The following is a 12,142-nucleotide window of genomic DNA, read 5'->3' as shown; positions in this document are numbered from 1 at the left end:
ACTTTTCTGAACTGAAGGATCAACCCTGCAGCAATGTAGAAAAACATTAGGAAGGAGAATAATATCAGGGCTGGGCGCCAGAGCCAATTTGGTGGTAATCCAAGGCTCTCCATGATAAATCTTCCGGTATATTCCTTGCAACGGGGATCGGTAGGATCAACTGAATATGGACAGCCGTAAAATTGGCCCCAGGCTGGGCCATGAGATCCGATAAATTCGTTGGTGCATAAAGCTCCAAAAGTGTAGAACGAATATGTGATCCATTTCAGCCATCTCACATAAACGGGGATCTGATTTGACTGTACGAAATAGCCGCAGGCTATAGACTGCAGCGTGAAGGACAGGTTCACTACCAGACTAGCGCCAGGAAAATGCCTTGAGATTCCTACGCATATAGTGGCAAATGTGACGGCAGTATATTGGGTAAGGATATTGAGTGCTAGAAACATGAAAAACTCAGCAGGTTGAAGACGATATCCAACCATAAAATAAAATATTACCGAGAACAACATGGGCACTGGTAGATCCTCAAGGAAGAACCGTGCTGCACGCCGGCTTAATAAAAACGACGGAACACCTACCACACCTTCAATTCGCTCTCGATCGAAAACTTGGATGTCGGTGGTAAGTCGAAAAGTCTCATAGAGCAGAATCAAATAGCCGTTTAAACTACTGGCAATATAAAGGCTGCCTTGTCGGGACCGTATTCCTGCTAGACTCAGATCCAATCGAAGGAAAATCCAGCCGGTGATGACAGACATACCAATGGCTTCGAAGAAACTCCCGGCAACTCCCATGGGGTCTCTTATTGTTACTTTAAAGGTCCGTGCCGTCAGCACTCGAAACTGTCGACGAAAATCAACATTCTTTGATGGTAGGATGTTGAACACACGTCGATCAACGGGAACCTGCAGATCAGATTTATCATCGACCGCCACTGTAATAGCCTTTTCCTTCCAAGCATCTTTTAATGCTTCAACGCGAACAGATGATGTTAATTCTGCTTCTTCCGATCGATTGTCATATGCTGCCAAATCGATTAGAAACTCTGCTGGGTTGACAAAAGCAGGAAGATGATGGCCATATTCCGCAAAATGAAGTATGGCGGCGTCTGCGGCTCCACTATAAAGGACCGAACCCCGTGATAACAGCACCACACGGTCAAAGAGACCCCATATCTCAGATCGAGGAGCGTGGATGGATATTATAACTGTCCTTCCATCCTGTGTGAGTCCTTTTAGTGTCCTGATGATCTGAAAGGCGCTTGTAGCATCCAGCCCTAACCATCAGTTAATAATTAGGAAACGCATTTGCCATATCCTTGCAAGGAACTATTGAGGTACCAGTTGGTAAGATGCCAAGCGGTCCCTCCACTTGGTTACTACAAATGATTAGGGAGGTTGTTAATCAAAACATACCCGTTGTCGGCTCATCACAGAAGAGGACAGAAGGATTCGCAAGCATTTGAACACCTATGCTTGTGCGTCTCTTCTCTCCTCCGCTACATCCCTTATGAGCAGAATTTCCAACCCGGGTATCTGCACATTCTTTCAGGCCCAGTTCCAGAATGACTTGTTCGACAACACTTCGTCGTTCCTCTTGGGTAGTCGGGGGGGGAAGCCTCAAATCCGCTGAGTATTGGAGAGTCTCCCGCACAGTCAGGTCGGTATAAGTATGTCCTGTTGCATTACATACGCGCTGCGAATGGAGTTTATATCCGCATTGCCATTGAAAGTCGTCGAGCGCAGGACGTCTGTGACACGACTTGCATTCACAGCCGAGCTATAGATATGGCATTTAACAGGCTGGTTTTCCCCGAGCCACTGCCGCCGATTATCGCCGTCAAACTACCCTGCGGCATATCTGCGGAGACGCCGTGAAGAACGGACTTGATAGGGCTGTCCGTCGTGCATCGGATGCGGTTCCAGAGAAATCGTGGGGAACTTTGAAATATCGGCGGGGTTGTATCAACGCGGACGACCAGATCCCGGACCTCTACATTGACAGGTTGAACCGCACGAAGGGATAAATGGGCTAGATTAGCCTCCAGGTCGTTCGCTGATAATCCACCCCGACCACCCACTATACCAATCAACTTCTCTGGGTCAACTGCCATGTTCAAACGGCCACAACGACAATCTGCTCTCTTCGGCGATGGAATAACACCCTGCTAATGATCCAAAAATAGATCGTTGAGAGGACTGTTGTTCACTGACTATTCTTAGGGCAAAATCCCCCTGCCTTGAAAAAAAAAAAAAAAAAAAACTGTGAACATCGCTAGCAGAGGAATCGACGGACGGTCGCCGGTTCTTATGTTCATTTTACTCTTCAACCCATGTCCGATATAACCTCCGCTAAGCCATTACCCTTGGCGAGGCTACGATTCAACAGCAAGCTCATACGGAGGTGGATACTTTTCGACGGAGAGCTACAGCCGCTAAAACCTCGCTTAGAGGTTACCTGCCCGCTTGCCATCCCCGCGTCGGCCATCTTTGAAATCAGGCAGGGGATCATGATTTAGCAGCCAAAAGCAGAAATAGCGCCAGGAGATATTGGTGGAAGTCATCTCCAACTTTCACAATTTCAAAGGAAAAAGACGTGAGATGGGCGAACCGAGACAATAACATTAAAAAAGCCTGGGCATTCCTACCAGCCAACAGAGTGCCTCTTTAAAATATCCATGGATAAGGAGACGCTTAAATAGGCTCCAGGTAGAACAGCTTCCAGGCTTGCTCATTGACATAAAAAACCACGCATTATACCAACAGCCTCAGAAAGAGCTCAATATTGAAGAAAACCTCTCAGCGACGATCCGATCTACGACCGTCAAGAAACAAAAGTCATTCTTGCAAGGCCCCAAGGTCACTGCACACCATATCCACCAGCTGCTTCGTGGAATCCAAGGGGAGAAATCTAAAATCTGCAATGAAAATTGAATTGGAATTCGATGTCCAGGGATTTTATTTCGGTTTTCCGTTAAGCTCTCCGGGAAGTAAACTCTGACACGAAAATATCAGTCATGGCAAACTATGATATATACAAAAACTAATCAATTCAGTTCTGATCTCAATTTGCCTCTTTGCCTTTCTCAACACAAACGGAGAAATATAAAAATGAACTGCTCAAATATGAAACAGAAGCTAACTCGCTGCTGGCCTACACCCTGAGGTTTTTGGATTATTGTAGAAAAGGTTCCCTTTGTCCAAAATGCCGTTGGTGCACCGGTTTTTTGCCAAGGGCCACAGAAGGCATCACAGCAAGAGAGGGGCTAACTGGGTAGACGCACGATCCGAACAGGAGAACAAAACTGTGGATAGGGAATCCGCAACAAAGGGTGCGAAAATAGGGGAGTATCTGAAAAGGGAAAGATACAAATACACGAAGAGAAAACGTGAGAACCGTGACACCCCGAAATCAATCGTCATCATGATGCCTTGCTGAAAATCCACGGTTGCAAAAATAAACACGACAAACGCTAGAAATCACAGTAGAGATGGCTGAAACGAGAGAGCACTCTGGAGAAACGGGTAAAGAAATCTTGTGATAAGGCGTTACCATCATAGCCAGCAATTAGAATTTGTCCCCTGACTCCGTGCTTTCAATAGCTTAAAACGAACGCCACCGCGTCCAAACACCCTCACAAAGGAGGAAGGAAATGTTTTGTTAAAAAATAAAAAGAAAAGAGAAGAAGGAAAGAAAATGAAAAATGAAAACGTTACGCAAAAGCCGCAGCATGGATATGAATAAGAAGAGAAGAGCCCATGCATCAAAAAATGATATCCCGGGTATCTTCCTACGATATGGCTTTACCAAGTGTAAGCAACCGAAGGAAGGAGGTCAGGGAATCATCAAGTAATCAAGAAATCCATATCCATATCCTCAATGATCTTCTCCCAATCCCAGCTTTCCTCAATACTATGGTCCATGACTCTCCAAACTTTCTCAACAACACGAAAGGCCGGTTCTATATTCCGCAAGCTTGAATAGGCTTGAAGGCTATCGAAACCTCTCTTTATGCGCTCGCGTTGTTTAGACTCGAAGGCAGAACAGCCAAGCAGAAACAGCGGCATTAACATGATAGAATTGGCACCAGCGTCAATGGGAAGTTGGTCAAGAAACAGAAGACCATCATCCACGACTTGAGCTATTTTCTCACTTGGGCGCGAGGGGCATATGGTTCGATAGAGGTAAACCCATGTCGACTGCCTGTACAACTGCGCCGCAAACCAGTTCGGATTATCTGGAGGGTATATTGGCTCCCATGCTCGTATCGACGAGTCAATCGACACAGCTTCGCTCAGTGTCTGGTAGTCGATCGAGGGTTCTATATCTTGCATAATCCGCTGTCGAATTCTATCACGGAGAACTGTGATTTCTGATATATAGTGGAACAAGCCATCAAAAATGCCCAAGAGTGCGCCAGCCTGAGCATGCGGTACAAAGTCTGGTAGGCGGAGGTCACCCGTGAGGCAAATGGGTCGGCGGTCCAGAGTAGTTAAGGAGTTTGAAATGTCATGGTATTGGAAAAACTCAATAATGAATTGTTTGAATTTTTCATTTTTTGGCGGGTGAGTCCGGAGGAAATACCGGGTGGCATCCATATGGGATCTATACTCCCCTCTGGTTTCTCCCTCACATATCGTTTTCAAGCACAGTGCGAGGGTAGCCGCAATCATAGGATCATCTACAGGAAGTTCTGGTTCATCGGCTGATTCTGCTTGCGACGCTATTATTACCCTTAAATTTGTGATTGCCTGGTCAAAGTGATAGTGTTTACGCTCTTTAAATTGCGGGTCTGGATCTCTCGTGGAAAGATGTGATCCGGAGAGGCACATTAACGAATGCATAAGACCCCGGTGCTGAGTGGCCATTGGTAACAAAATCTCCTTGAACGGATTAGAGTCGTCGTTAATGAGAGTAAGAACTCTACTAAAGTCGAAAACAAAGTGGTCAAGAAATTTTCGATCAATATCCGTTTCTATCCCATCTATCAAGATCGGAAGACCACGCGGGATGGCTGCAAGATAGTTCCTTCGAACTGCTATGGAAAGGATAAGTCAGTAAGCGGAAATTCTAAAGATGTCCTGATTTCTGGATGTATAAAATAAGGTGTGTACCCTCTTCCATTTTCTGCTTTCCACTTTTCCATATCTCTTTCATTGGGTAACCCTCACAGACAACCGCGTTCTTTTGACAATTCAAACAAGACGGCTTCGTCTCGTCGCATTTTTTCTTTCTTCGTCTGCAAGTAATACAGCCAGTTTTGGATCTTCCTTTGGCGACTTTTGCTAGACCGGGTGTTGGTAATGGGTGTTTCCGCGGTCTACCTCGTTTCCTCGGACCCTCAATGACATTTCGCGCTGTAGTCTCCGCAGAGCACGTTTGCAAATCCGTGTCCTTGTCTTGTTGATTGATTCCTTCTAGCGATACGGCTGCCTCATCCTCTATTTCTTCCACTTTTGGTGTCACCTCGTCCGCCGTCATATCTGTATCAGGAGAGGATACAACAGCAAAACTGTATGACTGGGAAGAATGCGAGGAAGTTGGGGATAGTTCCAGACTATTATTTTGAAGCGGCGACTCCGAACTGAAGTTCAGCGCATCGACGGTTCCTGTTGGAGTGCGGTTGGGTCGCGTATCGAATGGCCAAGTACGAGCGTACTGATTCGAATCATCCTCACCAGGCGAAATTATCACTGAAGAAAGGACCTCACTGGTAGAGGTCGCTGGAGACCGCAACAGGGCCGAAGATGAGGAGATTAAGAGAGCGGTTGCCAACTGCTGGTTGCGGCAATCGGCGATTGAGGTGCTCGCCCTGGGAGGTGTATGGTTCCATGAGCGCTCGGTGTATCCATGGTCCGGCGCGAGATGGAGGGATGAAAGGGCAGGTTTCCTTTGCATAAACAACATGGGGTTTCCAACAGGAGGGGCAACTGAGGTGCCCAGCGAGCGTTGGCTCAGGAAGAGAACGAAAAAGGGGAAGGAAAAATAGCGGACAAGTTTATGAAGTGGAAGTGCCAGAGGCAGGCGGACAGCTATTCCTGTCCTTATGATTAAATATTATTGTCTCGCCATGATACCTGACCAAATGAACACGAGCAATGGTTTGTGGATGGCATGCAGTCACTCAATCAAAATCGCCCGCTCATTTTCGCTGGCCTTCTGCCGCCAGGGTAGCGAGGTTGCCTTTTGGCTTGCGCTTTTCTCAATTTGGAAAATCCATCATGAAAGCCTGGGTTGGGACCCAGACGATGGCCTTTTTCATGACTAGCGCTCATGCGGCTGCTGCATGAGGGTGTTCCGGGAGGATTATCTCCCCAACAGCGAAAGCATCTGCAGCCCTCCTGGCTCTCAGGTAAACTAGCGTTGACTGCGGGCCAGATATAACGATGTGTTCGCTAGCGCTGGCTCACTAGCGGCTTTAGTGTGACCTGCGCAACGGTACGGATGAAAAGGCAAAATACTATGGAGTGCCACCATCGCCAAAGCCCCGTGCGGGGAGGCCCCATCGATGGTGGGCGGCGGGCCTGGGATTTCATGATGCGATGGTAGGCAGGATGTCACTCATGGGCATTAGGCCCCAAGTTCAGATTTCAGATACATCTGTCTCATCAATGTATGGGCGATACAGAGCCGAGCAAAAGAGGTGCCTGTTGATGGATGAACAATGGAACAGGCTGTTAAGTCTGAGATACTTGTTTCCAGGTGATTGCATCCGTCATGCGCCACAAATGCATACAAGGAGCGCAGTCCTGGGGTGAAAATCAGCCCGCAATGAATTAATCGATTGAATGTTGAGTATATGTTCTTTTTGCGCAAGCTGCTCTCGACTTGGGAATTATCTCCTCTGAAGTTAACTCACCCAATGATGGATATTTGCGCACATCGCCACAAAAGCGCCTATCTTAACAATTTGGATTGAAGACCTTATATATATCGAATACGAGAAACATACCTAAACCCTTTGCTTCGGGAACAGTCAGGCAGAGTTCGGATCCAGATGCATGATCCTTATGGCCAGCACTGAAATGATGGAATGAAATGGCCACTGAAAACCTTATTCGCGTCAGTCCCTGTGTTCAATTCGGCAAAAGAACACTTCACCGGGTATTTGGCTGCGAAGGCAACGCCCTACGTAGTGATTGTTGGTAAGGTATCAGGCTTGCTGAGTTTGAAATGTTAAACCAATAGAGGATATCAAGCAAATATCCCGCATTTGATTCTTTGTCCGACTTGATACAAACACAAGCGTTTGCTTTGTGATATCAGTTGCATTGGCAAACTTGAGTCAAGCGTCAAGCCCTCCGCCCCACACAGATCGGCCAATCTAACCGTCAACAGTTGAAAAGGCTATGGAGCTCGCGTGTGCGAAATGTTGGCAACTAATTTTCGGCTTGCTGGAGAAGCCTTCCACCCATCCGTCTGGATTGCCGTTAGTGTACATACCTTACATTCAGTTTATCATATGTTAAGAATCAAATTTCAAAACACAATGATCAAACGGGGACACTTATATATGCTGAACAGTGCAATCGCCTGGACGACATCTCACATCCAGCAACTTATCACTGCTTTTCCCCAAACACACCACGAACAATACCAAATCACATTTTTGTTACGAAACACTTTGGTTATATATTGGCCAGGCCGTCATGGAATCTCAAACGAGACACCACTCTCAGACGTTGTTCTGGGACGAGCACACTTACGGAATTGAGTATGTGCTTTAACGAGGCACACATCGTTGAGTTGAAACAGTCAAAAACATTAAATGTCGGAATACACGACTGAGGAAATGACACATGACATAGGAACCATGGATGTGACAACCGTTGAGTCCGCTAATACTGCTTATCATACATTTACATAAACTTTGATCTTTCCTCAGACTTGGGACGGGGTCAAAACTCGTCATTGTGCGTCTATGAACTGCGGGTATATTGCCCTCCTCAACATAGCAGCGGTTCTCTTGAGTAATTTTCTTTTGGCCTGCATCAACAATCAGATAAATCAAAATATCATCTGTTACGCTATTTCCAAAAATCATGTGCTAAAAAGCAATGTGTTGAATCGTCAACAGCCAGCGCTATTTTCCTTATTCAAGCACCAACCTGCGGATACTTGTTCTATTCCTAGCTCTCGCAGTTGAGGGAGAGTGTCCATGCGTAGGTCTTCAAAGGCCTGAGGACTCACTTGAATAGTTCTATTGGCGGGCTGGTGCACCCACCCTTAACTATGCAGTATTGTGAATGCACTCATTGAAGATAAGAAATCAAAAGACGCTTTGCCAAGTTCCGATTGCCGTACATTGATGGGCATGTGCTGTACATCCACTCATTGGATTGCATACTTCAAATTTTCCATCTCGAGGTACCCCAGCCACCGGTCTGACTTACTCGCCTCTTCAAACCGTCACCTTCGATTTTGGCATCGGCGGGAACAACTACCCGCAGACTGCCTGGTTAGGAGATTCCGGTCTGCCATGGGCAATTTCATGCAACGAACCATGGAGACGCGTGGCTATTGGAGAAGAGTACAAGGTACTGTACTTTGCATATACGTATGTGCATGTCCATGTACTGTACATAATGGACAGCATGTTTGTGCCCTCGTGAATCACAGATATTGCGCAAGATTAATAGCATTTTCTCGCTTGTGCATGCAAAATTCCATCCCATTGTCGTCGTTGGGGTTGCCAAGATGTTCACATTGTAGGCGTTTTGACCTCCTGCTAGCAGTTTGGTGGGGGCGGATCGTAGCCTCAAGATCCCGGAAATCATATTAGGGGGTTGTGACTGGTCGGGGTAGCGAAGGTTCCTCAAACCCTTCTTTTACGTCGTTTAGGCCCCGCTTGCTTCAAGCAACCCAGGTGTCAAGAGCGCCTCGCATCAGGTTGTGGTTCAGCCACGCCAGACCATCTTTGTTTGCATTGTTATCTCCATCATGGCATTGGGGGAGCAGCGCTGCTTCGGAGGACCGAAATGTGTCCTGATACGCAGATGAATTCCCAGCTCGCTGCCGCATTTATTACGCAGGCAATAGGAGCGGCTAACCTCGAAGAGGGAATGGTGCACTGTCCACGGATTGCATGACCCAGGGTTGGGGCTTGTGGGGGTCGACGGTACAGTACATACACCTCATCTCCGCCATCCGTTGCTGAAATACTAACGTTAAAATTGTTAGTTTCCAAATTGCCCCGAATATCCTCCAGAACGACTTGACAAGGAGCGTATGAAAAAGGAGGAATGGAGTAAAGAGCTGGAACCCTCCCAACTCCTAGAAGAGTTAATTGATTCGTTGCTGACCAAACTTTACAACACCCAAAGCACAGACACAGAAGTGAAGAGAGATGTGCCAAGAAAAAGCAAACAAAATCTGTCCGCACACAAGGAGAGACCAAAGCAACTTATTCTGGTCTTATTTTCTTGCTTTGGAATCCCAGCCATATTTTTGCATCCTCAAATCTCCATATCGCCAGTAATTGCTCATCATAGGATTCTCAGCAAATGCTGGCTCAGTCTGTTATCCTTTCTGTATGTTTGTGATTCTCTTGAAATTTTCATTTTCATGTTCTTTTTTTGGGTTCCGTACCTTGTCCGTTTTGTCGCTGTCAAGAAACAGTTTTGAGAGAAGTAACACCACAGATCCCAAGACGAGGAGCAGAGTATGCCATTACATTGGAGTGATATGTCAAAATAATAGTTGAGAGGGGAGGGGATTGGGATAGCTGGCTGCGCGGTTTCATCCCTCCAGCCAGCTTCATGCCCCTTTCTCTCTCCTCCATTCGTATCCTTGAAGATGGCAATTAAAATATACACGTGCAGACTCTGGCGAGGATGGTGTAAGGGAAAGAGCAAAAAAGATTGGCAGGAAACCGTACACTGCATCTCAGTCATTAATGGTCATCGGTCCTGTATGGAGTATGGAATAGCTGGGATGAAAATCAGGGATGCAGAGAAATTTTGATCAACCTTTGACCAACAGCTGTCGGCCGCAGAAGAATTTGTTTGCAGCTAGGAGAAGCGAGAAGCACACGAAAGCCAGGCAAACCTTTTTCTTGAGATGCTCTGTGGCGTTGTTTTGCTGGTTGATTCTGCAAAGAAAACGGGAGATCTTTGTTTTCCGTTTCCACCCTTCCCGTCATTCCTCGTCGATATCCATGAAATTTAAGGATTTTAGTTCGAGCTGCAAATCAGCCAATTCTCTAGGACAGCCACAAAATACGGGTCTGGAAGAGCCGTTTACTCACGACGACGCAAATATTCCCAATCATCGCACCTGTGGAGATGGCTGATATGCCAGGCAATGTTTGTGACCAATGGGATCATTACATCGATCATTTTGGGCTTTCATCTTATTGTGGGAAACGATTTCTGAAGATCGTTACCACCAACTCCGAGGATGAGACCTACAGGCTTCAGGGTCCCCTGCCGCTGCAAGTTGGCTTGATCATGGTTTGCCTGGGTGCCTCCGACTCGTATACCGCAGAAACGCTGCTCGACCTTCCTTGAAAAGCTTTAAGCGCCCCACTAGATATGCTGGAACGGCGCAGACTGCTTGAACAAGACTCCTGGGTAAGTCGGATTTAGCCAGGTGCCAATTCGTACCGTAGTAGAAATGGCGTCTGACCCTGGTTTGTGAAGATTATTCATATTATCAATCAGATGAATCGGCCAAGTCATTGTCAGTATTATTACGATAACATTGCGATGGCCATATATTCTTTTGTGGGCTTTCAAGAGGAACACATTTTCAGGTTATTAGCACACACCCCTGTTCCACACAAGCTTGCATGTGCATGAAAGTATATGTAAATGTATCGTACTAAACACTGCATCCTGAAGCCTGCAGAACAGCACGACAATCAGTTTACCCCGCTTACTAGCTGGTCCAGTTTGTTGGGTTGGCGTGGCAAGCCTTGGAGCGCAAATCCTCGCTACAATCAAATGACTCGCAAGCAAGAGTTGAACAGTTTCAGAATGGGTCAAGGGACGAATACTGCTGGGAGATAATCTCTTGGGATGGATTGGAGGCTCCCATATTCAAACGCCGGAGCGGAAAATAAATTCCTCCGTCAGTTTACAGCATCTACCTGTGTTTGCTATCTGGATAGTAGGCCCGCATCAACTTTATGGAACTAGGCAAGTTATCTTTATAACCTCGTCCTCGGAGTTTTTATCTTGCATACATGTACAGTACAATGTGTCATACATCCTGAGATAAGCAATGAAACCCTGTTTTAATTATCTGAAATCTATAAACAGCGCAAACATGCAATTCGTCAAGAAGCTAAGCCAGCAGCAACACACTTGCAATACCTTGGGACGCGGGATATATCCGCAATCAGGAAAGCCTTGACAGCCTGTCAATCATTTTGCTGTTTTTTCCAAGGCAGCCCGCTGGGATCGAGATAGAGTGACGATGTTCCAAGTTTGTCCCACTTTCCCCTCGTTCGTTCAGCCTGCAATGCTGACAACAGCAAAGCCAGCGTATATCCGGCTTTAACCGTCCCCACATGGATCAAACCTCATCTGTCGTCATTTGTCCTTTGATTTCAGCCATCTCCCATAGTCCCAGGCATCTTGAGAATTCGATATCCCGGTAGGCAACTGAAAGAAAGAGGAATCCTTACGATCTATCTAGATCAGATCCTGCGGGTAAGTGGTAATGCGGGAAATCTTGCCATGATTAGCTTGAAGTTGTGGATGTGTTTATGCGTTTCAAGTGCTCACTGCCGCATTGCTACTTGAGCCCGGCAGTCGTCCACTTGAAAACAAACTGTCCATATGCCTGCCCGCATACTAACCTGCAGTTAAAGGTGCCATAAAATGGTGATACACTACGGAGCTCACGGTGCCATCTTAGCACAGATTCTGTTTTGACTGAGTTTTATACGGTCCGGATAATCAGAGCTGTCTAGAATGCATAATAAAAGTTGGCGGGTTTTCAGGTATCTACCGTCGACGGTTTTCCCTCTTTCATTTCGGCACTTCTCTCTCTTTCTCCAGTTTTCATTTACCTCGTGGCTCGCTTGCTTTCCATGAGTAACAATTATTATATTCTTCGTAGCATCGTACTCGACATGTTTTTCACAGCCTTCTTCCACTATAAGCACACAACCGAGCAATTCTAGAAGGAACAT

General features: G+C 46.4%; 3 protein-coding genes across 3 annotated transcripts; 1 reads left to right on the top strand and 2 right to left on the bottom strand.

The window, feature by feature from the left end:
- Positions 1-349: 349 nt before the first annotated feature.
- On the bottom strand, positions 350-2,490 carry HCAG_05437 (conserved hypothetical protein; the record flags this gene model as incomplete). The annotated part of the gene is made up of 6 exons (XM_001539920.1): positions 350-385; positions 582-1,279; positions 1,419-1,621; positions 1,696-1,782; positions 1,890-2,082; positions 2,367-2,490. The coding sequence occupies 6 exons, from the start codon at positions 2,488-2,490 to the stop codon at positions 350-352; spliced, it is 1,341 nt and encodes a 446-aa protein (XP_001539970.1).
- A 717-nt stretch (positions 2,491-3,207) lies between these two features.
- On the top strand, positions 3,208-3,544 carry HCAG_05436 (predicted protein; the record flags this gene model as incomplete). Its single annotated transcript, XM_001539919.1, has 2 exons — positions 3,208-3,391; positions 3,480-3,544. The coding sequence occupies 2 exons, from the start codon at positions 3,208-3,210 to the stop codon at positions 3,542-3,544; spliced, it is 249 nt and encodes an 82-aa protein (XP_001539969.1).
- A 304-nt stretch (positions 3,545-3,848) lies between these two features.
- Positions 3,849-8,599, bottom strand: HCAG_05435 (conserved hypothetical protein; the record flags this gene model as incomplete). The annotated part of the gene is made up of 8 exons (XM_001539918.1): positions 3,849-5,041; positions 5,328-6,035; positions 6,414-6,527; positions 6,956-7,048; positions 7,333-7,422; positions 7,861-8,050; positions 8,397-8,443; positions 8,506-8,599. 8 exons carry the CDS (start codon positions 8,597-8,599, stop codon positions 3,849-3,851), a joined length of 2,529 nt encoding a protein of 842 aa, XP_001539968.1.
- Positions 8,600-12,142: the final 3,543 nt, after the last annotated feature.

This window comes from Histoplasma capsulatum, genomic scaffold (assembly GCF_000149585.1).
Source record: "Histoplasma capsulatum NAm1 scaffold_5 genomic scaffold, whole genome shotgun sequence".
In the NCBI taxonomy this organism is placed as follows: Eukaryota; Fungi; Ascomycota; class Eurotiomycetes; order Onygenales; family Ajellomycetaceae; genus Histoplasma; species Histoplasma mississippiense.
The sequence above is the reverse complement of the archived record's forward strand: the minus strand, read 5'-3'. Positions and strand labels throughout refer to the sequence as shown.